Below are 27,731 nucleotides of genomic sequence, written 5' to 3' on the forward strand. Positions count from 1 at the left end.
GATAGATTGATATTTATCATGTGAATGTACTGATCATTAACTTAGGACAAACAGTGACTTTAACCTCATGTGGTCTGATGTTAAAAGCCCTTTGACCTATGACTTGCATTTGACTTTACACACTGGTCTATATATCGTATATTGATTGATCCTTTATTAATTGTTACGTTGATGATGCATCTTCATAGTGTTTGCCTGAATATTGCTGTTTATTTGCTTTTACTTGTAGAAATAAACTACCAAAACTGACTTGATTTCATGAAATGATTTCATGTAGCATATTGTAGTTATGTAGGTACATACAAATAAAAAATATGAATTCAAATCATTTATTTTCAAAATAGTTCAATGATCAGTTGTTGGATTGTTAATGTGAACAAATTTGTAAATAACCAGTCTTGCAAATGATGCAAAAAACAAATTGCTTTTGTGTTTCACCGTTTATTCTTTTGAAAAAGTTCAGAATGTATACTTAGATTTTGCATTTTTCCCCATGATATTTAACATTATCCCACAAAATTGTAAACTATTTAAAAGATCACACAAATGACGAGGAGATCATAACAGTTTTTGAGTATATACTGAACTGTAACAAATGCACAAGTTGGCACAACAGGGTGGGGATGGTATCACAAATCACACAGCAATTGCATGATTGCAGGGAAGATGGAAGGCCATTGGTTTTTAATTGAAGGTTCCAGACAGCGACTGCTTCATTTTCTCAAACTGCTCAGTAAACCAGTTCCTGCCAAGACAAAAACACCAATTCATATTAGAAAAAGCTAACTGACAGTTAGAAATTAAAAGCAGCTTCTTTGCCACTGCAAAAATAACATCAATGTCCTGTTAATACATTTAATACATATAAAAATAAGTATAACATGTTAAGGAAATACATTTTATGAAAGTAAAAAATGTTCATTATGATCATCTCACTTGGTTTTTTCACCAAACTCGCTATTTCCAAGTTTTTCGAAGGTGGTCTTGGTCTTCTCTGTCAGGTCATCTGCAATCTCCTTCACCTGGGTCTGGAATTTGGCGAAGTGCTGCTCCAGTGTAGGCTCGTCCTGGGCCTCTGTTTAAATGTAATTTAGTTGTCATTGTAAATTGATAAATCTCACTTGTACTTATATTATTTAAAAGACACTAAGACTATTCTTGAGAATTGTATGCCGTGGAAGAATCAGAGGGAAGATTTTACCTGTATGTACAGCAAGTACAAGCATCAGCACGGCTGCAGCCAGGTACAGTTTCATCTTTGCAGTCTTTCCTGTAACATACAGAGAATAAAACGCGATCAGAGAGACAATTGCCATTTCGAAAGATTTAGGGTACAATTAGCCTATTTGATGACGTTACAAATAAATGTAAGCCTACAGCTACGTCACATCCAGAGTGTCTAGACAGGAACTTCGAAATGTGTTTAACGAAATATATTGTATATGTATCATAAAAGCCGTCTGCTTTAACAATATGTTTAATTTCATATGCTAATTATGTGTTTAAGACACAAAGACGTTCGTTTCAAAAATAAAAATAAACAAGATAAATATATAATTGAATTACATCATGTTTTCGATTATTTCTAAGCAGTTACTGTTCAATGTTAAATGCTTAATGCTCTATTTAATTAACTATAATTAGCTGAGGAGTTCACCGATGATGGCAAACAACGACGCCTAGATGTCGCCAGTAGCCTACACTGCGTGTTTACTCAGCCTATTGAACGTAAGACAAGAGCGTTATTCTCTTGTGTTTTAGTGTTCGCAAGTTTGCTTCGTACTTCGTTTAAAGATTTGGAAAGTTATCACAACATGAATAAATGTAAGCTGGCATACCTTTCTTGCAGTCCTCAAGAGAATTGGGTTGAGATTGTAATGCTCCACAGATGGCTTGGCCCTTTATACAGGCTCAGAGCTGACGTAGTGTGATAACACCACCTCTGACCTATCAAGACCTCCTGCGATCACTCTCTGTTGATCTTTCTATGTTTTCCTATGTCAAAAAATGTCTATAGTGAACATCTTTTAAAGGTGAGTGATCTCTGTTTGCCATAACACCTGTATTCCCAGAGAGCCTGTTTCATTATTTCTTAAAAATACACATTAATGCGTCCAGTGACATTTGAAACAACAATAACACTCACGAATGAAACACGTATATGTGGACTTAATGAATTAAATCAAGTTCAAAACTCAGTATCTACTTCCTATTTTTGCTTAAAAATTGTTAAAATTGTTCTAATAAAATAACCATAAACTAAATTGGAAAGTATTGTGTTTAAGTCAATCCAGATCAGAAAGAAAGGATCTAAAATATTAGTTCCCATTATAGTTGAGAGTAGTTTCTTTGATAACAGTTTCATTAGTATCCATTCAAAGTAGTCAATAATGATCCCATTTGCTATTCTGTCTAAACATTGTACAAACTGGAAGTAGTGATTGGAGGAACCATTCTGATTCTAGGATCTGATGCCAGATGAAAAAAAGAGAGGAAGTAAAATGTAGACATTTCAGTGATTTGTGCAATCCGAGTTCATGTGAAGCTGTCTAAGCATCCGCTCACCATCAACTTTACTGTCCATTCCTTACCATGAAACTAAAGAGGGTCTTTTTTCCTAATGAAGGTTGTATGTGATCACTGTCCGTACTGTCTTGTGTCTTCCTGGATTCAGTGCTGGATGTCTGAACATATGTGCAAATATAAACCATTGTTGTTTATCCTCAATTTAAAACAATGCATATATTTCACCACACAATGAGTCAATCTGGAGGCGGGTAACTTTGGCATTTTTTGACGTAATGGTGCACTGATTTAGTTCACTAAAGTTTGTTCGCTCTTTAACCTTTTAGCCACATCAAAACATGAGAGACTGGATTTGAGCTAGAGTAAATTAAAGTTGTTTCAGGTCAGTTTCACAACCTTGCCCCATTCCTGCTGCTGTCTGCAAGCATAACAAGGATGTTTGCTAACTGCTGATCGCCTGCACTGAAACCACCTTTGGATTCTTGGTCAGCAAGATGATTAGATCTCTTAACCTTGTATTGACCCAGTGTCATGCACTAGCCTTCTTAATAGCATTATAAATGAATATAATTGTCTGTATTTATGAGTGTTTGTAATATATATGTTCTGCTTAAACAACCAAACACATCACCTCTATGTTGTAATTTTATTGTTAATGCACTTCAAATTTGTGTTTTTCATGTCTGGTAAAGTAGTTAATTTAATTTTAGATTTTTTTATATATATTATTTATCTTTTTTTTTTTTTTTTAAGTGACTTTAAAAAGTTAAATATATATAAAAAAAGTTAATGTATTAATTTAAATATAAAAACGTTTTAGTTGTATTAATATTTTACATTATTACAGTTTCACTGTATGTTTCATTTAAATTACTTCTTTAAAAACATTAATATATATTACTGACCACAAACTTCTGAACTGTAGTGTATTACTAAATTCACCATATATATAAAGTTCATTATGTTCTCCTGCCAGTTCACCAGCAACTTATTCGCATGTATTTTGGGAGAAATTGATGTATTCACGTGCTGTAAATCTGACTGACAGGACTGACAAACATCTCAAATTACAGATCACGATCAAGATCATTTAAAAAGGTTATTAAACTACCAAACACACATATCTGTGTATCAGAATATCACATTGTTCATGTCATGGTAAGCAAGTTTACGAATATTTTGAATAAAAAAGGAAAAAGGAAATAAAAGTTATCCATATTTTCATACATTTTTATGGTGACAGAGTTGTGTCATTTGAGAAGAATGATATGTCGCCATGGAAACACTAAGAAGAATCCTTCTAAATTAGCGGTTGCCTCACAAAACAACTTACTCTGAGGGGACCACTAGAATACTTTACTCACCACTGAAAAGGTTTAAGGAGTCGTTTTAGGAGGCCGTGGACGAGTCTTAACTTTAAAAAAAAGAATATCTCTTTGAATTTGAGACTTTACAGATCTTCTTTATGCTCCAAGAGCTTGTAACACTCCAAAGAGAAAGGAAAAAGTTAAATCGCATCATATGACCGCTTTAAATCTGTCACACAGAATTGACTGTGTGACACACACACGTACTCAGCAGATCATTCTGGGCTATGGCCAATGACCTGTTTATTTTGTAATTTTCTAGGTCAAGAAGAACTCTCTGCCCCTTTTTTTTTATTTACTTTTTTGCTACATAACATGCTTTTTGTTTATTAAAAAATACTTGACCATGATAGGAAATGCTGACAGTGAAAAGCTGACAACATGCAAAAGTGTTGAAAGCGTCTAGACTCAAAAGAGGGGAAGTGAAGCTCGGTGCAAATGAGGACCTGGTGTTTATGAGGGATCACGCTGAGAGTCAGTGTTCTGCAGTTACCTCTGCTCACATCTGATCACTCACAGTCTGTGGCAGTGGGGGCTTGTGTCTTTTGTCAGTTAAACAGCAGTCTTTGTAGCAACTTTCTTGACAAAGTCTTGCTAACCACTTACAGATTTCCTTCTCATGCATGCATAATTAGCCACCTCTATTTCTTTCAATTTCATATACTTAGTCAATGGCCCATAGCCTTTCATGTAATGCGAGAAGAGAAGGGTTCATCAGCGTGTCTAGTCAGTGCATGCTGTGCCATCTCAGGTTCTTTGTTTGACCTTTTAAACAAAAGGCGTGTGTAAGAGCGAGTCAGTTTTAGTTTATGAATATTCTGAATTTGTAAAAAATCTGGGTTTGCTTGCCAATGACAGGAAATGTTAAGTCCTCAAAACAAAAACTATTCAATATTTCAAACTTGAAAATAAATAAATAAATAAAAGGTTAAAATGGGTTAATAGGTGTGAATGAAATATGGAAAAGATATTTTCATCTCAACAGGAACAGAAAGGCCTGGGCTTTCAGTTATGTTATAAAGTTTTTGTAGATGTTGGGTTATTTTCTACCAGACACCTGCATGATTGAAAGCTGGAGCTTCAGATCAGAGGACCATGAATGTTGTGGTATTTCAAGCTAACCAGGATATTTATCAGACTTTAGTGAAGAAAGGGACTCTTTCTTGGAACAGGGGGAGTAACCAGAATTACGACAGATGTTTTCAGAAGTGACAGTCAATAACAGCTGGTTATGTAATCTTTCTTTCTTTCTTTCTTTCTTTCTTTCTTTCTTTCTTTCTTTCTTTCTATCACATTATATACAAAAAAAGCTGAGAATTTTAGTTAATATAATTTCTTTTTTAAATAAATTATTATTTTTATATATTTTTATATTATCTTTAATTAGTTATACTGAGATTGGAGGACAAAGAACATTAGGCACTTGCAATTAGGAATATAACAAAAGAAGGTTACAAAGATTGTAAACTATAAATCTTTCCTAAATTATGAAAAAAATATATTCAAAAATGAGAGAGGGTGGCCCTAACCCTAACCCTAACTCTGGCAGCTGTGATTGCCCAAAATTTGCCATAAGCAATATGCAGAAACATTTTAGGTTTTTTAATGAAAAGCCATCCAATTGTCACACAGAGATTTCCGAGAATGACATGTTCCTCTGTTTCACAGTAAATTGTATGACAACTTGTTTTTTTAAGACCCAACCCCCCTCAGATTTGTAATGTACAATATTTTTACAGTGTTTGGCAGTGCAAGTCATTGTTTGCAGTCCCAGTGCATTTGTGTGTTGTGTTGCTTATCCAGATGTGAGTGTGAATACAAGATAGCAGAGATTAAAAAGGAAAAACAAAGACATAACCAGGGGCACAGCATGTTCCTTATGCAGCAGTCCCGCAGGCAAGCAAATGGAATTTGGAAACAGATCTCAACATGTCTTCCTTAAGATTCAAAGCAAAAAAAAAAAAAAAAGAAAAGAGAGAGACCGAGAGGGGTGGGGGGGATGGGGGGGGTTGTTAGAGAACAGGTTCTTTGATCCGGAGACTATCAAAGCTGAGAAACATGGATCTGATCTTGAACAGTTCTGTGCAAAACAAGAGCTTGAAGGAGAGAATTTATCCGAAAAGGGTGAGATTCGTCACAAGGATAACAGAAAAAAGTTTTTTTCTTTTCTTTAATTTTTTTGTGAATTAATAAAGTTATCAGTGATTACTTTAGCTTGACTGAGGGCTTGTACACAGCAATGACATTATTTTAGTTTTAAACATTGGATACAGTTAAGGTATATTAATTTCAGAGATTTTTTTCCTTTGTCTTTAGAGTGTTATGAGTAAAAACAATCGTCTTTACTGTATTTTACCTTGTGTCAACACACACACATTGAATTTTTATGGTCATGTTTTATGGGGGCTTTATCCATATATATTGGTGGATATTTTCTCAGATACTCAGATATTTTCTTGTAAATTAAAAAGTAATGCGTTACTTTACTAGTTACTCGCATTACTTGTAATGTGTTACCCCCAACACGGGGGGAGTATTCAGACAAAAAGATTTTATACTATACAAATGATCCCCTGCCTGACCTTAAACTTACACCTATATACAACTCCCACAGAAAGCTTTTGCATATTTACATTTTCAAAAAAAACATATGACTCATTGAATGTTTTCTTAATGGAGAGCAACAATTAAGGTCCAACATTTCACATGTTACTATCCTTGTGGAGACTTCTGGGTTTTTCCCAGACCACACACACACACACACACACACACATATCTATTTCCAAAATAAATTCAAATAAATTTGAGGGTCACAAAGTGTGATTTTATTTGCACCAGATTGATTAAAAGTCTGCCAGAGAAGATACTTTTTATTATTATTATTCAAGATAAGAAGACCTTCCTTTGAACTCCAGAACTGAGAAATTGTTTAAATCTCAAGTTCCTGGAGGACAAAGGGTGTGACCATTAGATGGGTCTTGTCCACACAAGTCTTATTGAAAATTCTGGAGAAGACAGAAGGTGCGTGAGAGTGAGCTGAAGTTAGAAATAGGAGGAATAAGGGGGTGTATAGAAGTGAAAGTTTACTCCGGAATTGGATCAGTCTTGTCTAAACATACAGAATCTGGTAAATATGAGACTTTTTGCAAGGGCATATGTATGTATGTGTTGTTCCTGACTTTTATTACAGGCCTACATTAAAAGTGAGTGCATGTTTCAGCTTGCCTGATCCCTTAGCCAGTTATTAAGACAAAAATATCTGATTATAGCCACAAAACAGGTACTCATGCTACTGTATTAATGTATTGCCTGTCTGTATAAAACTACAGTAAAAAGAAATATACAAAAATCTATATCTGGTCTCTACATAATGTTTTGTTTGACTGTGTATATAGTTTAAAAAATTATATTTTTTATTGACACAAACCCCACCCCCACCACAAACACAGACCAAAACCAAGAAAAACAATCTTCCCCAAACATATGTTGGAGATGCATGTATTTGTGTGGGAACATTCAAATGATTGTGGTGAGAACAGAAATGCTTTCATAAGTACCTTTCAATACTCTTGACAAGAATCAAGAGACAAAAAAGCAGTGAAGTAGGACGAACATTTATTGAAAACAAATATTCAAATATAACAGTGCACAGACATGTAAAGTAAACAAGGATTTAAATGTGGATTTGTGGCTAACAAAGCTCATCTTTGCATATATTCTTATTTAGTTCAGCTAGGCACACAGAAGGCACTTTTTATTGTTTATTTTGAACGGTGCCATGTTGGCCCCACTTACTAGAAAAAACTCTTAGAAAAGTTGGTTGATCTTATAATTTCTCTACAGTATGCTAACAAAAGTTGAAAGTATATCCTTAGACACTGGATTAATACTAAGAAATTAAACATGGTGAGTACATGGTTTTCTTTCGTCCAATAATGGACAGTGCTAAGAGACCAGTTCTTAACCACTTATCAACCTCTCACAGAATGAAAAAGCACATTTTAGTAACACAAAACCTCCCTTCTTGTTTCTGTTTGGTGTTAACACTAGATAAGTGTGGAGCTCTTAAACTTGAGTGGGAATAGCCGCTGAGGCCTCCTTGATCTTGTCCATGACGACCTGCAGCTGCTCGCGGATCTTCTCTGTGTAAGGGGTGAGGAGGCTGGTCAGCTCTTCCATGCGGCCCTCTAGGGATGTGCGCAGGTCCTCAGCGGTCTTCTCCAGCTTCTCCTTCAGAGCTTCAGCCTGGACGTCCATCTGCGCGCTGACCTCCTTCGCCTGGGATTTCATCAGCTCACTAAGGACACCCAATTTCTGGCTGGCACCATCCTGGGCCTGGCTGACGTAGGGCTCGAAACGGTCCTTCACGGCTTCAGCGTTTTGGGAGGCACGAGACTGCAGCTCACCCAGGTAGGTTGCCACGGTGCTGAAGAAATGAAAGAGAAACGTATTAATATATTTTAAATAGTTTTTTAGCTAGCTTGTTTTTAAGCAACCTGAGAGAGCATCCAGACTTACTTGCGGATCTCCTCGGTGTCCTTGTTCAGGCGTTTCTTCAGTTTGCGGGTGTAGGTGTTCACACGGCTCTTCACGTCATCGGCGTTCTGCTCCATCATGGTCTTCAGCTCATGCAGGTACTGAGTGGTGCGTTCCTTAGCGTCGCTCATGTCAGTTTGCAGTTTGCCAGCCAAGAGCTGGAGATCTTTGTTGAGCTGACCAGCAGCATCCGAGGCGTATGGAGTCATCTGGGTTTGAATATTCTCACTGTATGAGTTCAGCTCCGCCATGGTGTCACTGATCAGGGTGCTGCAAAAACAAATTTGGTAAGGAATGGTGTTTCAGATGCATGTATGCTATTTGTTAATGTGAGAAGATGAGTGTGAATGTGCTGTAGATAGATATTAAGAGGAACCTACTCAAGCTCTCTGCTGAGCTGGGAGCCCTTGATGTTCTGGACCACACCGTCAGCTTGTGTGTTGAGTTCGTACACATATTGCCAGAAGCGGTCCACCATCTCCTCCCATCTGGGCTGAGGGGCATCTGCCTGGAACATGCTACGAGCCTGGCAGCCTACAATGGGTGTGAAGAGACTGTGAACTCTATGCCACATTAGGTTATTCACAAATGAGCGAGCTGGATCATTTCCAGTGCCCTTTATTAATTATGCAATGTAACAGTTGATGAAGGTGCATTACAAACATAACATTGTGTATTGATACTCCAAACTGACAGAAAAACTGAACCATGGGTGAATGGAGAATTATTATTATTTTTTTCATACCAGTAAAAACAGCCAGAGCAAAGAACACCACAAGAGACCTCATTTTGATGGGCAGACAAGTACACCTGAGAAAAGACAAAACAATCTTAAGCACTGGCAAGAAAATATAAACATAAAAGTCATTTTTTCCCCCAAACGTAGGAAAAGGGAAGCCCTTAACTTATTGATTCATATATATGAAAAACATATTTTATCTAAACAGTATAATATAAAAGACCCGTCTTAAAATGCACAAATAAACTGCATCTGAATATACAAGTATGCATGCTGTAGGCTACTTTCTACAGTAATACGCGTTTGAATACTCAGTGACCGTTAACTGGAAGTTTAGTAGGTAATGGTTTTAGAGACAAACTGGTTCTCCTGTATATAAACCGTTAAGTAATAATTTTACGACTTCTCTGTGAGTGAGGAGTAAGTGTTGCTTACCTGAGACGTGCAATTTTCTCCGTGTAGAGGGAGTGTGGATGTCAGGTCTTTTATACAGTCCCGGGACGCACCCGCTGCATTCACAGTCGCTGCCACGTGATTTCTCCTTTGTTCAGGGCTCGCGCATCATCCCACGCGTCACTGACCGCAGCAAGTGTGCGAAGTCCGCATCTTTCTGCACCATCTGGAGATTAATTGCGCAATTTCTGATTACAGATGTGATTACAGCAATTTTGCTTCCCTTATTCTATATAACGAATTATAGGTCACTATTATAGGTCACATTCCATAATAATAATAATAATAATAATATAACAATAATAATATTGTAGGCTATATGCAATATATTCATGCTTTCATTTAATGACAATCGTTCTGTTTCAATTAAAGCGCGTATATTATCGTTTATAATTTGCCTAATTTTATGCAGGCCTAATCACAGCAGTGTAATGTTTGCTCGAATGAAAATCCAAGCTCTACTCAGACGGACGACTTAAAAAAAATCAAACAATTGTTTATGTGTCTGTAAAACAAATTCCTAGTCATTAAAGAGACAACTGAGTCAAAATGTGACACGAACATTAATGCAGGCGCCAACATAGTTGTTCGTACGTTTTACTGGAATGGCCTGGATTAACATGGATGACCCTATTAGCATTTAAATAGACACCTATTGCCCATACTTTTGCTCTTTTCACATGGGGCCGATTTGGATCAGCGTTTACCTGGGTAATGGTAATAGTAACAACAACAACAACAACGGAACAAGAATATGGGAATATAGCCTACTGTAAAATATAGTGCGATATATTATCTAATGCATTTCCAAACATTGAAAACTAGTGCTTATATTTTTTGAATATTCAGCAAAGTGAATTAACAATATGGCTATATACTGATACATACAAATATATGTACAAATAAAGACAATACATTTAATAGTTCTAATGTTTGAGTCTTTATAGCTTATATATATTTCACATAGATGCTCCCATATAAATGTGAATGTACACATATATACACACATTCACACGAGTTAAATCAAATCTAAATTTCCCAGCATGCTTCGCCTCTGACTGTTAAAGGAGAATAAAAAATAAAAAAAAATTGAGTGTTATGTCCTGTTTTGGTTCAATACTTATATAGAGGGAGATCTTGTAGTGTTTAATGTTTTATTATTTAGAAATTAAAATAATTTCTACACAATTAAATATTTGTTCAATATATCTTTCGAACATGCAGTACCATATCTAATCACATGTACATCTAAATATTATAAAGTGTATTCCTGAATATAAAATTCCTTATGTATTATTTTGTGTACGGTATATAGTGATATATTTACACAATATATTACTTTGTATAATTTCTAATACACCGTTATGTCCTTTAATATATTTATCATTCATATATTAGGAAATTTATTTTCTTTGCTCAGGGTCCCTTATTAATAATTTCTTGTAATTTTGTTTAGTAAGCTCAGTTATGATGAAACAAGCAGTAATGTCATGAATTTCTAAGTTCTGCTTATTTCAGCCTGTTTGATCACAATGCCCTTCCACGTCTGTATGGCCTCGAGTTTATCTTAAAAGATAAGACATGCTTTGGTATTCCCTATAAAGAGTTAACTAAATGAATGCAGCCACAACACAACCAAACAAGATGGTGTTATTTTCTAAACTAATCTTTTTTTCCGGTTGAAAAGCTTAAGGTAGCCTAATTATATAATTATGTTTTTTCCTGTGACAACGTAAGAAAAGCCTTATCACCCACAATTTGATTCCACCTATTCAGTGATCTTTAGCCTCTTGTCCCAACTTGTCCCTTTCTCCTGGCTCAGCTCTGTCTGTTTCACCCCTGCAGCTGGTGAAAACAAACAGGGCTTTAGTATGCACAGGGCTCAGTATGATCACTGCTCATGCAGACATCCACTGTAGCTTCATACACTCTTCTGTACATTTTCCAATTGAATGTTGGTCCGTAAAAATCTACTTTTACTTTGATACAAAATTCAATTTGTGAAAAAACAGATGCATTTCTACTGGAGAACAATACTCTAAAATCTATAAAAATATTCAATTTTCACTTTAAATTTGCTGTTGAATTAAACATAAAATTTTGAAGCAGTTTTTCTCTTTTTGAAGAAATTTTAACAGCTTATGTTAGCTTTTTTGATATTTTGACACAGTTTTGTTTACTGTACTGTATGTGTCCTGATGAATTGAGGTTGTTGAACTTAATTTGTAAGTCACTTCAGAAAAATGGATCTGAGGGTTGAATTATTGTGAGCAATGAAGGTTATTCTGTGTTGCAGTGAGTTGCAACAAGCTCACTGGCACTGAGGTAATGTCTGATTGTTTTTAAAATGCTGATGCATTATATAAGTCAGAAACTTCCCGTTTCCAGTGGTTGTGTCTTGAAATGGAGAGTATAAGGCACAATCTGAATACCGCAAACTATGATGACTGATAGTGCTACAAGAAAGATACATTTTCACTGACTACTTCAATAGAAAAAAGAAAACAAAAAGAGGCAAGAGTAAGAAAGAGTTGACTATTATGAGCTGTAATTTTTCAGCCCTTCCCATGCTTTTGTCATATGGATTAGTTAAATGAAAAGTATTGCAGAACTTACTCTGTAATTCTTTTTTTTTCTTCTGTTTTTGATACTGCTTTCATAAGGGGAAGATCAGTGCCAAGTATCGGACAAAAAAATTTTCATGGGTTCACAATTGAGGTTGTGATTTTTTAAAATATGTATTTTCCATGAATTATTAGACATGTGGTTTCACTAAAGTGAGTATTTAATAATTTTGTTGCATCTAATCATAATGAAATTGGAGAAAATGTGGTTTGAAACCGACTACTATCCGAAGACTATCCTGCTCCCGAAAACAAACAAACAAAAATCAATTCAGCATGATGATTTAATTATGAACTCATGAAAGGACTCAGTTGTTTATGTCCCATGTGGTTTTTGGAAAAATGTGTGAAAGGTGAACAATAAGTAATGAACGCATGTAACCTCAGCCAACTCATCATTTAGCAGAATGGGACTGCTAGATCCAGTGTACCGTGTGAGAGGGTGTATATGCTGCTCCCCTACGAGATAGCATCTATTCTTCAGAGCAGCATCATCACAGCACAACTCAGGCTGATATTCATGGACTGGATTTATCTAAAACAAACACAACACAAGTGCTGATGAACTCTAGTGACTCTGATTCTTTGTTTTTTCTCCTTTCTTGTTTTATGTGGTCTGTGATTCAGTCCTCACATGTGTCGTTTAGGAAGACTGTCTACATTAGTCATTGTTTTCAACAGTCAGGCATTCCAGGTCAAAGGCCTTTCAGCTGCTTTGTGTGAGAAATCAGTCATCTGCATCTTAATCAGTTTCTTGACCCCTCGTCTCTGTGCAAAAAGTAATTTTTTTTGCTGCTAAAGTCCAAATAATCAGGCCCACTTGCAGAAAACTCAGCAGAACTGGAACACCAAACATTGCAAAATTGCTATGACGAAATCTAGTTGCAAAATAAACTTAAATTTAAATTTATCCCAACAGCAATGCAAATGTACGTGTTTTAATTTGCTGAATCAGGTTCACTTGATGTTTACATTTATGCAGTTGACATACATGTTTATCAGTTCATGCAATCCCAGGGTATTGACGCCATAATCTTAATTTCTTGTCACTATTGCCATGCTGTTGAGAAGAATAAAAATAGCAGCCTAAATCAGCTTAAGCTGCTCAGGCAAATGTGGTTTTCTGGTTTTAGTGGTGCACTCATTCGATGTTCAGGCTTGGAGGTCAGCTAGAGCAGCTATAAACCAGCCAAGGCTGGTTGCAGCTGTTTTCCTGAAGCCTGGTGTCTGAGTGTACTCTTGGAAAAGGAAGGATTAGCTTCTTTGTGTGAGGTGGATGATGATGGTTGTTTTTGTTCTGATGGGAGTGTGTGGGAGACTCTTGGAAATGCCATCGTACTTTTAGAAACATGCAAGGACAACTCCCAACATGTTGCCCCTGGCATTTATGTGGGATTTTTATGCGTTAATCATGCTGTGGGTGTTTTAATGTTCTGGAGGCACGCATGTGTCTCCATGCAACCATTAAGAAGGAACCGGCAATCAGTCAATAACAAATTGCATGAGCTGTAAAACTGGTAACAATTGTAAAAAGTTACATGAATAATCATGTACTAATACCTGAATTAATACTTACTTCAGCTCATGATTAGTGAAGACATGAGCTAATGGTGAACCAGTCGAAAGCTAATCTTAATTCACAAGTAGATTCATAAGTCTTAAAGGGATAGTTCACCCAAAAATATATATGTTTATGTTTATCTGCTTACCCCCAGGGGATTAAAGATGTAGGTGACTTTGTTTCTTCAATAGAACACAGTGATGCAATCATAAGTCTGCGATCCGCCGTAAAGCAAGAAGAAGAAGACGCCTCAAGCGGAGGCTGTGTTTTGAGGAGGCGCTCATTTAGCACTATAAACACTGTTCAGTTTCTTGCACATCGTTTTGTGTCTTTACACATCAGTGTATCGTCACGAGCCGCAGGTTTTAATTTGGTTTTATTTGTGTATGTTTTATTGTATGTTTTAGCCGTGATTCCCATTCACATCCATTATAAGACTGACAGACTGCAACGGTTTGAGTTAAAATGTTTGTGTTCTACTGAAGAAACAAAGTCACTTAGATCTTGGATGCCCTGGGGGTAAGCAGATAAGCATCAAATGTTAATTTTAGGGTGAACTATCCCTTTAAGGAAATGTTCAGTGAATGTTATTTGAAGTTTTTAATTCTTAATTTAACTACATTTACCTCTACACTTCATACAGAGGATAACTGAAACAATGAAAAACTAATCCTGTGCCATCCATGTCAGTATTTTAAATCTATTTGTTTTAATTCATTTTAAAGTTAAAATATTGATCTTCCTTCTTTTAAAAACTGTCTGACATAGTTAACACCTAAATGTTAATTAATGCATTATCTATCAAACATGTACTAACATGTAGTTAAGGCTGCGTTATTTATGCTTGAATCCATATGACTCCAGTCGTAGATAAAGATAGCTCTTGGCTGGTTAGCTGATGTCTTCACTTATCATAAGATGATGTAATGACTTGAAATCATAGCAGACTTCCACTAGATGGCATGTGTGGTGCATAAAACTAGTGAAGGAGTTGTAAGAGATTGGAGCTGAGTGAAAACCCAGCGTACATAGGACATGGTAGCCTACTGCCTTTCTGCATACAATAAATCATTGATTGGATATTAATTTGTTGTCTGACTAAGCGTCCAAATCATGTTTCATAAATTGGCCATTATTCCTTGTTAAGACACTATAGCTAATTTCAAATGGCCTTTATCAAAAAAGCCTTTTTCTTTGTTTCTTTTCTTTTATTCTATTGTGAATAAAAACGATTCACCTACTAGTTTTGATACATAAATAATTATCTTATGTCCCATCCTTGACACAATGTCCATTAATTTGATTAATTAATCTAATGATGTTTATTATTCTGAGAATGAGGATAAATACAACTATTAATACTAATACTGTTTAAATGTTTTTCGATTCATATTTTATTAATATTTGTAATTAACCATTTAATTAGATACGGGCAGTGAAGACATGTATAATTTTACAGACCAATTTATTTTATAATTTTTTTAATACTTAATCAGAATCCAAAAATGAAGTACTTGTAATTAGATTAAATTACATTTGAAAATACTCATAATCAAACTAAAGTTCCTTTTTTATGGATCACATGATGACATTATTTAAACAATATCAATAAATTATTTAAAATGTATTGATTGTTCCTTATTCCTCTTTTTTATCTATTAAATGTTCCTTTCTAAAACTGCCTACCACTTATACATTCAGAAAGTCTTCTAGTTTTGTGAACATTCACACAAAGACTAGGTGACTACAGCATTCAACATTGCATCAACTACTGATGAATACATTTTTTATTAAAATGATCAGTCTGTAGGTACTTTTACCATGTATTTCTGTGTCTTTTTTTAAATAGTTAAGTATCACATTTGCATGTTCATGGTTCTTATTTCAAAACTTTTTCATTTCTCTTTGTATATTTTATATTAATATGGTTCAAGATTATCATATTTAAATCAATGTGGAAAACTAGATAAGTTATCTAAAAGTAGTTGGATTATATTACCAAAAATGTTTAATGTAATTTATTACATTACTAACAAATTAGTTATGTAATTAGTAATGGATTACAATTTTGTAAGTAATCTACCCAGTTTGGGGAATAAATTATATTTTAAAATACATAAAAATATAAGACATTTATTATAAATTGTAATAATATTTCACAGTTCACAGCAACATTACTGTTTTTACTATATTTTGGATCAAGAAGCAGCAGCCTTGGTGAGTATAACAGACCTAAAAAAAAAAAAAAAAAAAGTCTTACTAACCTCAAACTTTTAAACATTGTATATATCCAAATCTCAGAAGAAGTTGAGAAGATAATTTTGTTGTTGTTTTTTTCATGAAGTATTTTGTTTTGAACTACATAAATGTAACCAATTTAACATTTGTGCATTTGAACTTCAACCACCCGACCAGGAAAGAAACATTTTAGACTTATTTACTTTGACAAAATATTTATTTAGTTTAAATTTAAATGTTTCAAACATTACATTCAAATCATTGTGTAAATGTAGATGCACATGATTGTACCTTTGTGTTTTGTTACTTTGCTGTGAATAAATACTTCCATTAGGTCACTGTAAGGTCAGCAGCAGTTGTTAGTGTTAACCACAGACAGTGAAGAACATACTTTCACATTGAACTGAATCTAGTAATCTAGTATCTAGTATTACATTAGCAGCAATTGGCAAAAGTCTGATGGTAGCATCTAATTTCTCTTCATGAAGGACTCGTACAGGGAGGTGAGCTGGGCCTGCAGATCCTGTGCATAGGGATCCAGCTTTTCCTTCAGGTCTTCAGCGTAGGGTGTGAGACTCTGCTGGACCATCTGGGCTCTCTCTCTAATCTGGGCCTGAAGATCCTCAGTCAAGGGGGTCACGGTCTTCTGGAACTCCTGCAGATGTTTATCTACTTTCTCCTTGATCTCAGCAGTGTAGGGCTCCATCTGAGACTGCAGATCCTTCACGCTCTGCTCCAGGTTTCCTCTCAGCTCCTCGCTCTTCTGGAGCAGAGTGGCCTTCAGGGTCTCAGAATCCAGGGAGTCAGCGTATGGAGCCATGGCCGTCCTGAGCTCCTCCACTCTCTGCTGGATCTGGCTCTTGAGGTTGTCAGCATAGGGCTCCAGTTTGTCTCTCACACTGACCAGGTCCTGGCCCAGACGCTCTCTCAATGCTTCAGTCTCCTTGGTGATTTTGGTCATCAGCTCTTCAGTCAGAGGATCCATCTGTTTCTTGAGGGTGACGGCATATTCGTTGGCCATATCAGCACTCTGGGTCAGTCTGGCACTGTGATATGAAGAAGAACATTTGAGTTTCTTCTCAGGGAGCAATAAATTACAATATCCTGCAAGTAAATGTTCTTGACTTACTTGACTTCCTGTCCCAGCTGGGAAGACCGGATCATGTTGACGGTTTCCTCTGCGGTTTGTGTTGCCTTCGCAACATAGCTCCAGAAAGTATCTGTCAGCTGCTCCAGCTGTGGCTTGGGCTCATCAGCATAGAAGAGGTTGGCCTGGCAACCTGTTGATAAAACAAAGCAGGTCAATACCAATTGTTAATTTTACAGGAAATTACCGTTAACCACTTAACAGGTTTATACGGTAGCATTTTTCACAGTTTTTTAGAGTTAATATCACAGTCATCTTTTACAGTGTACAATTATCCAATAACATATGTAATAAGACATTTGTATATCTTAAATTTCTCTGAAAATATTACCTGTAAATACAACAAGTGCGAACACCACAAGAGCCTTCATGGTCTTTACTTTGAGTCTGTAAGTGAAATCAATTTTTCATCAACATATCTGGTTTTCATTAGGAATTCATGCTCATCATAAATGCTGTACTTTAACTTGACTGAAAAGTAAGGCTGTGTTCTTACCTGTGTCCGTGTGTTGTAATTGACGCTGTCCTGTTTGAAGAACAAGTGTGAAGGTGGCTGTTTCACATCTGTATTTATATCGTATGGGGAGGTGATTGTCATAGTAGAAACCTCAAAGTCCAGGGGGTAGTGCCTTGCTGTCATTACTCCACATCATAACGTCCTGACTGCACCTATTATCACTAAAGATTTCTGTATTCAATATGACTGATAACTCTTGGACAATAAACTGTACTAACTAAATTCCAATATAAATATTGTTTGAGATGAACGCTTAAGACTATTTAGTAAATTCGCTATGTAACATAATTGTTCAGTGTGATATAAATAAATAAAAATTATAGTCTGTCCTAAAGTGTTTCTGTAGACTCGTAATCATGGGAGTTTTTTAAATAATAACAGGGGATTGAAGAATAGACAATCTCCTTTTATCTTTTAGTATTAAGACATTTTGAATACTGCCCTTTATGAAATTGTCGGTCTGAGGTACTTGATCTATGAAAATCAGACACTGATTTTGAACCTTTGAACTAATAACAGTGACAGCAGACTTTGTTCACATCCTGATAAGATTTGACACATCACTCAAAGAGATACAGTATGTGTTTTTTATGCTAGATGAATCTATGAGCTCTATAAATTCACTCTATGAAGTCTGATATATATCCTACCCTTGTATCTTAAAATTTGTAGTAAGTCTTTTCAGGTTAGGTGTTTTTTTTTTTTATTGATTTTTTTACACTAACCTTTCCAGTGTTAGAAAATTGACCTCAAGTGATTCTTAAAATGAATTATCATCACAGCCAGGGATCATGCACTCCAGGTTACACATGTCTGCTAAACCCCTAGAGATAAGGGCAGCTGCTTGACCTAGCACTACTGCTGATGCATGTCTGGCCTTCATATCATTTTAAAAATGCTTTTATTAAGGAACTTAAATTTTTTAGGTAAAAGGGATCCCAAATTTAGTGAAATAATTATTTTTCATGGCGAGGTTAACATTTGTCATTTTGACTGGAATTAGTCTTGATTTTAATTGAAGTTAAGTGAAGGATCGTTCCTTTTTTGGCTAAATAAAAGACCTTATTTACATTTACATTTAATCATTTAGCAGACGCTTTTATGCAAAGCGACTTACAAATGAGAACAATAGAAGCAGTCAGATCAACAAGAGAACAACAACAGTATACAAGTACCATGACAAGTCTCAGTTAGTCTAGTACAGTACGCATAGCCAGGTTTTTATTTTTTAAATGAAAAGAAAGAAAAAAAAATGCTAGTAGTAGTTCTGGCAAAAAAGATGAGTCTTTAGATGTCTATTGAAAATGAGTAAAGACTCAGTTGTACAAATTGAGATTGGGAGGTCATTCCACCAGATGGGCACAGTCCAGGAAAAGGTCCGTGAGAGTGATTTTGAACTCCTTTGGGATGGCACCACAAGGTGTCATTCACTTGCAGAGCGCAAACTTCTGGAGGGCACATAAGATTGAACTAGTGAGTTCAGGTATGTTGGTGCCGTGCCAGAGGTTGTCTTGTAGGCAAGCATCAGTACCTTGAATTTGATGCGAGCGGCTACTGGTAGCCAGTGTAACCTGAGGAGGAGAGGAGTAACATGAGCTTTTTTTTTATTGAAGCCAACCCTCACTGCTGCATTCTGGATCAGTTGGAAAGGCTTGATAGTACATGCCGGAAGTCCCGCCAGGAGAGCATTACAAAGGGTCGTTGTAGCAATATGGTCCGTAAAGCTTAACAGATGATCGATCTCAACTCCTAGGTTTCTGGCTGTCCTGGAAGGAGTTATGGTTGACGAACCTGGCTGTTTAGAGAAGTTGTGATGAAACGATGGGTTAGCTGGAACCACCAGAAGTTCTGTCTTGGTAAGGTTGAGATGAAGGGCATGGTCATTCATCCAGCTAGAAATGTCACTCAGACAGGCATGAAATGTGAGCAGCTACCGTCGGGTCATCTGGTTGGAATGAGAAGTAGAGTTGGGTGTCATCAGCGTAGCAGTGATAAGAAAAGCCATGCTTCTGAATGACAGATCCTAACGACATCATGTAGATGGAGAAGAGAAGTGGACCAAATACTGAGCCTTGAGGAACCCCAGTAGCAAGTTTTTGTGACTTAGAAACATCACCCGTCCAAGACACCCTAAATGATCTATCAGAGAGTTAGGACTTGAACTACAGGGGTGCGGCTCCAGAGATGCCCATCTTTCTGAGAGTGGACAGGAGAATCTGGTGATTAACGGGGTGTCAAAAGCAGCAGACAGGTCCAGTAAGATGAGTACTGAGTATTTTGAAGCTGCTCTTGTCAGTCCCAGGGCTTCAGTAACCGAGAGCAGGGCAGTCTCAGTTGAGTGGCCACTTTTGAGGCCAGATTGGTTCCTGTCCAGAAGGTTGTTCTGTATAAGGAACATAGAGAGCTGGTTGAACACAGCTCGCTCAAGTGTCTTTGCAATGAATGGAAGAAGGGATACCGGTCTTTAGTTTTCTAGAAGCACTGGATTTAGAGATGGTTTTTTCAGCAGTGGGCTTACCCGAGCTTGCTTAAATGCTGAGGGAAATGTTCCAGAGTGAAGAGAGGAGTTGATAATGTGAGTAAGTGAAGGTATGATTGAAGAAAAGATCTCTTGAAGGAGGTGGGTGGGGATCAGATCAAGTGGACAAGTAGTAGGATGATTGGACAGGATCAGTTTGGAAATGTCCATCTCTGAGAGTGGAGAGAAGGAGGAGAGAGAGTGTGCATTGATCATTGTGAAGTTGTCCTCAGTCTGCGGTGTGGATAATTGGTCACTGATGGTTTTTGTCTTATTTGTGAAGAAAAATGCAAAGTCGTCCGCTGTAAGAGTCAATGGAGGAGGTGGTAGAGGCGGATTAAGAAGAGAACAGAGAGTTTTGAAGAGTTTCACAAAAGTTGTTAATTTTGTTGTGGTAGTAGGATGTTTTAGCAGTGAAGACACTTGCAGAGAAGGAAGAGAGGAGAGACTGATACACACTGAGGTCAGTAAAGTTTCTTGATTTATGCCATTTCCTCTCTGCAGCCCTGAGTTCAGAGCGATGTTCACAGAGAACCTCAGACAGCCAGGGGGCAGATGGGGTGGTGCGTGCTGGTCTAGACGACAGTGGGCAAAAGTTGTCCAAGCAAGAGGTTAGAGTGGAACAAAGAGTGTCCGTAGCACTGTTCATGTCCGGAGCTTAAAGGAAGTGAGAAAGAAACCACAGAAGATAAGCGAGATATTGCATTATTACTGCCTTTTCAAGGGTCTCTAATGGTAATGAAATAAGTGTTTAAAGCAGTAAAGTGCTCCATGCTGTTGATACAAAGTGTTTCTGTCACAATCCCTGGTGTGTTCCACATGATATATATTGCCCTCTGAAGGGCACTACAGAGTGAAAACAATCATGGCCGCAAAATTGAAGGGTCATTCCAAACCGAAATGCTGAACACTGGCCACTTCAAAGGGCCCTTCAGAATGAAGGATTTCGAAGGGTACAACGTATGGACACTTTGGGCCCCCATGATCTTTTGCGCCTGTTCTTTCCATAATGACTGCACCTCTGTGTGGGCACATGATTATGGCGCAGAAGGGCACTTCCAGAAACAGTTGTTTGGTCCCTTACACCCTTCATTCCTTCAAAGCTCTCACTCGAAAGGGTAAACCTGTTGAAGGGATTAGACCATAGGGATAAGCCCTTCCGAATGAAACGCAGGGCCCTAGTCACCAGTCCTGTCATCACTGAACTACATTTCCCAGCATCCCTCTTAGTTCCCACCTGCACTCTGTCAGACATCACACCTGCCACATAAAACCCTTTCATCAAAACTCACTATTTAAGCATTTTAAGCAGTTTCCCTTCACTTTTGTCTTGTGTCACACTCCTTACCCGACCCCTCCATTCGGATGGGCTGAAGACCGAAGATGACAGAAAACAGGATGATAACGGGTAAGTAACTTACCTGGTGTCATCCTGTTTTCTGTCATCTTCAGTCTTCTGCTCATCCAGTCACTTCATTCAGCTCATGTAAAGGAAAGTACAGTTATTTACTCACCTAAGTGTTTGATGCCATTTGCTGGACTCAGTCTCTCACTTACTTACATCACTTATTCCATTGACTCACCTTTGAATAAATTCCTGTTCGATGAAGTGACCCTTAAGTTGTCTTATTCAGCTCATGTGACTGTAGGAGTAGAGCTACAATTTCATCAGACGCTCAAGTTAACAAAGACTGGATGGATCTGCTTTCTACTCACCGACAGAATACAACATCTCAATATCCACAGAAGACTACTGTGAGAGTTATTAAATGTACAAATGTAATAAACTGTTCAATAATTTTTTCGACTCCACACACCCCTGTACTGTATTATCTGAACAAATCTCCTATAATGGAATGGACAGTACACGAATACTTGGGTAAAGATGAACATGTCATCATTCGTCATCCACTTGAGATAAATTCTTTCTGCAAGCTGTAATCAGGGTCATCCCGAGGTGGGGCTAGTGCACCAGTTGCCCAGCCCTTGGGTGAGAAGATGGACAGCTATTGAAAACTTGTGTCACATTGGAAACATGCTGTCAAGGTCAAAAAGCCTAAAATGAACATATTCATGCTCTGGCTGGGGAATCAACATGAGTTCCAGTGAGTATTAGGATTTTTTATGTTACTTCCTTCACTCTACATGTTCATAGCACTTTGGTTCACTTCATCTCTGTTGCTGCTAGTAGTTACCAGCACACTTCAGTGCCTACAGAGATCTTCGTCCTGTCTGACCGCGACTGCAACATCTACTACCCTTTCATGAACACCAGTACCATGTTCTGTGCTAGATACCTGGAGGGAGGAAATTACACTTGCAAGGTAGAGTATAGCAGGAAATAGCATGGTTACATGAATATTATATGAGACTAACTTAATAATAACCAGCTGTTATGTTTGTCTTCTTCGGGGTGACTCTGGTGGCCCTGTGGTGTTCAGTGGTGAACTGCAGGGTATTGTGTCCTGGGGTTATGACTGTACCGAGAAGAATCTATGTGTGTGTGTCTATGGCAAGGTAATAGATTTGCTATCATTTAATAATTGGTCAAATATTTTTGGCTTTGAATGAAACATTTTTGAATGAATTCTCTTTTCTTCAATGTCTGCACGTTCAGCCAATGGATCACCAGCACTATGAATAACAACTAAGGCTGATCCGAAATCACATACAGCCTCCAAATCTTCAATCCATTCGTTTTTCTTTTTGTAGAGAAAACCATGTGTGGAAAAAAAAAAAGTAACAAAACATTATTTCTCTAAGTGCTTTATTCATATTTGTTAGCAAACACTATTTTAAAAGGCCTACATTTAAATATATGATGCTCCTTTCAAAAATTACATAAAAGGCAACACAGCAATTTAGCTAAAAATGCTAAAAATAGGTTGATTATCATCATCCGATTGGTTGAATTCCACAGGATTACCGGGAGATGTGTGTGTCACGTTCTTTAACTGACCATTCAAAGCAGCCAAGGCTCCTCCTAGACCACCTGCAGTCAGTTTGGTCTGGCTACATGAGACTACATTAGAGCAGGCTAAACATTTTCTAAATAAATGACAATGAAATGAGATCAATAAAATTTATTTATAAGATTTTAAGAGGCAAAAAAATATATTTATCAGCATGACGTAACTGCTTTTGACAATACTTGTATGATAACCCTTACTCAAGTCTTATTTTTCATTCCAGACACTTCAGAGTTGTCGTCACCTGAATGTATAGCCTAAAAGTCTGGATATAATAAATAAATGTGTCTGTTTATATCCAGTGGATGAAATCGCTGATAACAGAGGTGTTCATGTGAGTTTTATTTATTTATTTTAACAATATTTAACATTGTGTAACAGAGGGTAATTATTTTCTGGAGGAGTGTCCTTCACTTCTTGTAATGTTACTATTGAACTGAACAATTGCTGCTGAACTATTGCTGCTGTCTTATCTTCAAAACATTTTATAAATGCTTTTTTGTTTTTTGAAGGAACTTACTTTTTTTTTTTTTTTTGCAAAGGGGAGCACAAATGTAGTGATACTCTTCATTTCCATGGTGAAGTTTACATTTGTCATTTTGACAAAATTTAGAGTTTATTTTCAGGGATGAAGTTAGTTAAGTGAAGGTTCGTTCTTTTCTGGCTAAATTAAAGACCTAATATCAGTCTGATGTGGCAAAAAAAAGGCTGACTTAAGAAATAGCGTTTGTTCATCAAAACAAATATTATATGTAAAGTAATCCATAATACTTGCATGTAAATTCAGAAGATGCATATTATTTGGTTGAATACTGTATGTGTAATTTACCATATACTATTTATTCCTCGGAGTGGATGTACGATTTAATGGATGTATATATATATATATATATATATATATATATATATATATATATATATATACAAAAGTTGTTAAATACTTAGGTCAAGTTTATCAGTGAAAGTGTCTAATATTTGTTGTCATGTTCTAAATATATTTCAGTTTTCTTTTTAGACTTGGTCTCCAGATATAGTCACCTTAATAAGGAAGCATTGGTTTTTATAAAATTTATTTGGGCTTGCAAATATGATTATATAACAGTTTAAAAAAGACATTGTGTTAAAACAAAAGTGTTTCATAGTTGCGTGAAGAAAATGAATAGCTCTTCATCTCTGTGAATATAACATGAAAGGATATTCAATGAAACTAATGATGCAGATGATTACAAAATAAATACAAAGGCTATATTAAAATATTTCGATGTTTTACACATATATTTACCTTCTGGCTCTAATTGACAGAAATCTGTACATTTTGGCCTGTTTGGGTGATTTGTGTTGTATGATCTTTGATTTTGGAATCAAAAGGTTATTTCATAGAAAAATTATTAGAATATCAGGTTGTCATTTCGGGTGGTCTTGTTTGGGTTGGTTGACTAGTTTAGTGATCCAGCGTTTCTCTCAGGTAGAGGGGTCCAGTTTATCCTGTAGCTCCTTCATGCCCTGCTCCAGGCTCTCTCTCAGCTCCTCACTCTTCTGGAGCACAGTGGCCTTCAGGTCCTCAAAGTCCAGGGATTCTCTTATGTATTCCGCGCCCTTCTCAAGTGGACTGGTGACATATTCAAGGTAGGGCTTCAGTGCACATCTCACAGTGCTCACTTCCACTTCTATACGCTCTTTCAGCATGTCAGCACCTTCGGTGATTTTGGTCATCAGATCTTTAGGCAGAGGATTCATCTTCTCCTTTAGGTTTGTGGTGTACTGGCTGGCCATATCAACATTTTCTGTTAGTCTATCACTGTCATTTCATTGCATTAGAAATGCTAAAGAAAAGTTATTACTAATACATACTTGATTTCTTGCCCCAGTTGTGAAGTCCTATTCTTGGCTCGTTCAAAATAGCTCCTGAATGCATCAGTCAACTGCTCCAGCGCTGGCTTAGGCTCATCTGAATAGAATAGGTTTGCTTGGCAACCTGCAGATATATGTTCAAGTTATATAATATTTTATTATTCCTTATGAAAAATATTTCTGTTAGCTTAAAGCATAGCATATATTCTGTCATTCACAAATTATGTAATATGAATAGTGACCATAAAGATATTTTCAGTAACACAACAGTGATATTTTTGCTTAATCTGTTTTTGTAATATGTCTAACCTGTACACACAACCAATGCAATGACTGGGAGTATCTTCATTATTTTTGTTATTTTGGCCTGTAAGAAAAATAAATGTGAGTCAGTGTATATTAATTAAAGGTATAGACAATTAGTATAGTAATAATAACATGCATTTACATATAAAATAAATAATAATACATTAAAAATATATTTAAATCTTTTTAGTTCCTTTCGATAATTACCTTTCAGTGTGTTTAAATTCACCTGTCCAGTCTGAAGTTGTATTGTGGAGGTAGCGGCTGCATATCTCAATTTATTTACCACAGAGAAATGATTGTCGCAATGAAATCCCAAAGTCCAGTGGGTAGTGCCTGACTGTCATGATTACTCAAAACTAAAATTTCCAAATTGGGACTATTTGTCGCAACAGATCATCACCTTTCCTGCGTAGCTAAATGCAATGGTCACTTAAGAACAAATATAGGGCAGCCTCTGATGGTGCATCACAACAATAATTATGGCATTTTTAATGAATTTATTGTTTTTCATGTTTTAAACACTTATTATTAAGTAATATATTTAATGTTGTGTTTAAGTTATGGCACAGCTGTCAGTAATTGCCTACTCAAAAAAAAAAAAACTCTTACACTCTTAAAAATAAAGGCACTTCACGATGCAATAGAAGAACCTTTTTGTCTAAATGACCTTTCTATTTCACAAAAGGTTATTTGCAGTGAAATAAGGTTCTTTAGATTATAAAAAGGTATGAAAGACATGGTTCTTTAAAGAACAATTTGACTGCTTTTTTGTGGAACCAAAAATGGTTCTTCTATGGCATCGCTTGAAGAACATTTTGAGTGTATCAGGGATTTGTTTGATTTCTTAATATGGGTGTTTCTCACATAAATCTTTTGAAAGAGCACCATTCTTTTAATAAATAGTATTTTATTCATCATTAAAATAAGATCAAATGTGACATTTGTAAACTTACAAACAGAAATATAGGAATATCACATTTTTCTCAAAAATAATGTTTCTTATTTTTACTAAATAAATAATCCCACTTTACACAGAACAAAAATAGAATTTACAAATTTAAAGGACATTGGATATTGCACATTTTAATTGACATTTTATCAAATGTTTTGTTTTTGGTTTAGAGGTCTTTGAAGCATCTAATTTCTCTTGATGAAGGACTCGTACAGGGAGGTGAGCTGGGCCTGCAGATCCTGTGCGTAGGGATCCAGCTTTTCCTTCAGGTCTTCAGCGTAGGGTGTGAGACTCTGCTGGACCATCTGGGCTCTCTCTCTAATCTGGGCCTGAAGATCCTCAGCCAGGGGGGCCACAGTCTTCTGGAACTCCTGCAGATGTTTATCTACTTTCTCCTTGATCTCAGCAGTGTAGGGCTCCATCTGAGACTGCAGATCCTTCACGCTCTGCTCCAGGTTTCCTCTCAGCTCCTCGCTCTTCTGGAGCAGAGTGGCCTTCAGGGTCTCAGAATCCAGGGAGTCAGCATATGGAGCCATGGCCGTCCTGAGCTCCTCCACTCTCTGCTGGATCTGGCTCTTGAGGTTGTCAGCATAGGGCTCCAGTTTGTCTCTCACACTGACCAGGTCCTGGCCCAGACGCTCTCTCAATGCTTCAGTCTCCTTGGTGATTTTGGTCATCAGCTCTTCAGTCAGAGGATCCATCTGTTTCTTGAGGGTGACGGCATATTCGTTGGCCATATCGGCACTCTGGGTCAGTCTGGCACTGTGATATGAAGAAGAACATTTGAGTTTCTTCTCAGGGAGCAAGAAATAATCTAAATTACAGTATCCTGCAAGTAACTGTTCTTGACTTACTTGACTTCCTGTCCCAGCTGGGAAGACCGGATCATGTTGACGGATTCCTCTGCGGTTTGTGTTGCCTTCGCAACATAGCTCCAGAAAGTATCTGTCAGCTGCTCCAGCTGTGGCTTGGGCTCATCAGCATAGAAGAGGTTGGCCTGGCAACCTGTTGATAGAACATTTCAGAATGATTAAATAGAATTGTGAGTACACTCTGTGAATGTATCAAGCCAGAAACCTTTTTACCTGTAAATACAGCAAGTGCAAGCACCACAAGAACCTTCATGGTGTTCTGTTTTAGTCTGTAAATAAAATACTTTTAATCAATTTCTCTTTTACATACATTTATGTTGAAAATGCAGAGCTATGAAAAGTAAGGCTGAAAAGTAAGGCTGTCTTCTTACTTGTGTCCGTGTGTTTTAATTGACGCTGTCCTGTCTGAAGAACAAGTGTGAAGGTGGCTGTTTCACATCTGTATTTATATCGTATGGGGAGGTGATTGTCATAGTGGAAACCTCAAAGTCCAGTATAGTGCCTTGCTGTACCTATTCCACATCATAACGTCCTGACTGTCCCTTCAATCAC

The 27,731-nt window shown here is 36.8% G+C and overlaps 4 protein-coding genes and 1 pseudogene across 4 annotated transcripts; all 5 read right to left on the bottom strand.

Moving 5' to 3' along the window:
* Positions 1 to 421: 421 nt before the first annotated feature.
* apoc1 (apolipoprotein C-I) lies at positions 422 to 1,991 on the bottom strand. Its single transcript, XM_026285061.1, has 4 exons — positions 1,839 to 1,991; positions 1,202 to 1,270; positions 937 to 1,075; positions 422 to 745 (listed from the first exon to the last, which is right to left on the bottom strand). The coding sequence occupies exons 2-4, from the start codon at positions 1,254 to 1,256 to the stop codon at positions 685 to 687; spliced, it is 255 nt and encodes an 84-aa protein (XP_026140846.1). The 5' UTR covers positions 1,257 to 1,270; positions 1,839 to 1,991; the 3' UTR covers positions 422 to 684.
* Positions 1,992 to 7,491: 5,500 nt separating this feature from the next.
* On the bottom strand, positions 7,492 to 9,708 carry apoeb (apolipoprotein Eb). The gene is made up of 5 exons (XM_026285063.1): positions 9,604 to 9,708; positions 9,175 to 9,239; positions 8,810 to 8,963; positions 8,412 to 8,699; positions 7,492 to 8,319 (listed from the first exon to the last, which is right to left on the bottom strand). Exons 2-5 carry the CDS (start codon positions 9,215 to 9,217, stop codon positions 7,959 to 7,961), a joined length of 846 nt encoding a protein of 281 aa, XP_026140848.1. The 5' UTR covers positions 9,218 to 9,239; positions 9,604 to 9,708; the 3' UTR covers positions 7,492 to 7,958.
* Positions 9,709 to 16,242: 6,534 nt separating this feature from the next.
* LOC113116733 (apolipoprotein A-I-like) lies at positions 16,243 to 17,859 on the bottom strand (annotated as a pseudogene).
* LOC113116736 (apolipoprotein A-I-like) lies at positions 16,243 to 27,586 on the bottom strand. The gene is made up of 5 exons (XM_026285066.1): positions 27,551 to 27,586; positions 27,393 to 27,448; positions 27,162 to 27,312; positions 26,493 to 27,069; positions 16,243 to 16,513 (listed from the first exon to the last, which is right to left on the bottom strand). The coding sequence occupies exons 2-4, from the start codon at positions 27,430 to 27,432 to the stop codon at positions 26,493 to 26,495; spliced, it is 768 nt and encodes a 255-aa protein (XP_026140851.1). The 5' UTR covers positions 27,433 to 27,448; positions 27,551 to 27,586; the 3' UTR covers positions 16,243 to 16,513.
* Positions 24,249 to 25,649, bottom strand: LOC113116737 (apolipoprotein A-I). The gene is made up of 4 exons (XM_026285067.1): positions 25,560 to 25,649; positions 25,356 to 25,413; positions 25,047 to 25,170; positions 24,249 to 24,960 (listed from the first exon to the last, which is right to left on the bottom strand). Exons 2-4 carry the CDS (start codon positions 25,393 to 25,395, stop codon positions 24,657 to 24,659), a joined length of 468 nt encoding a protein of 155 aa, XP_026140852.1. The 5' UTR covers positions 25,396 to 25,413; positions 25,560 to 25,649; the 3' UTR covers positions 24,249 to 24,656.
* Positions 27,587 to 27,731: the final 145 nt, after the last annotated feature.

Source organism: Carassius auratus, chromosome 16, assembly GCF_003368295.1.
Source record: "Carassius auratus strain Wakin chromosome 16, ASM336829v1, whole genome shotgun sequence".
Lineage (NCBI taxonomy): Eukaryota > Metazoa > Chordata > Actinopteri > Cypriniformes > Cyprinidae > Carassius > Carassius auratus.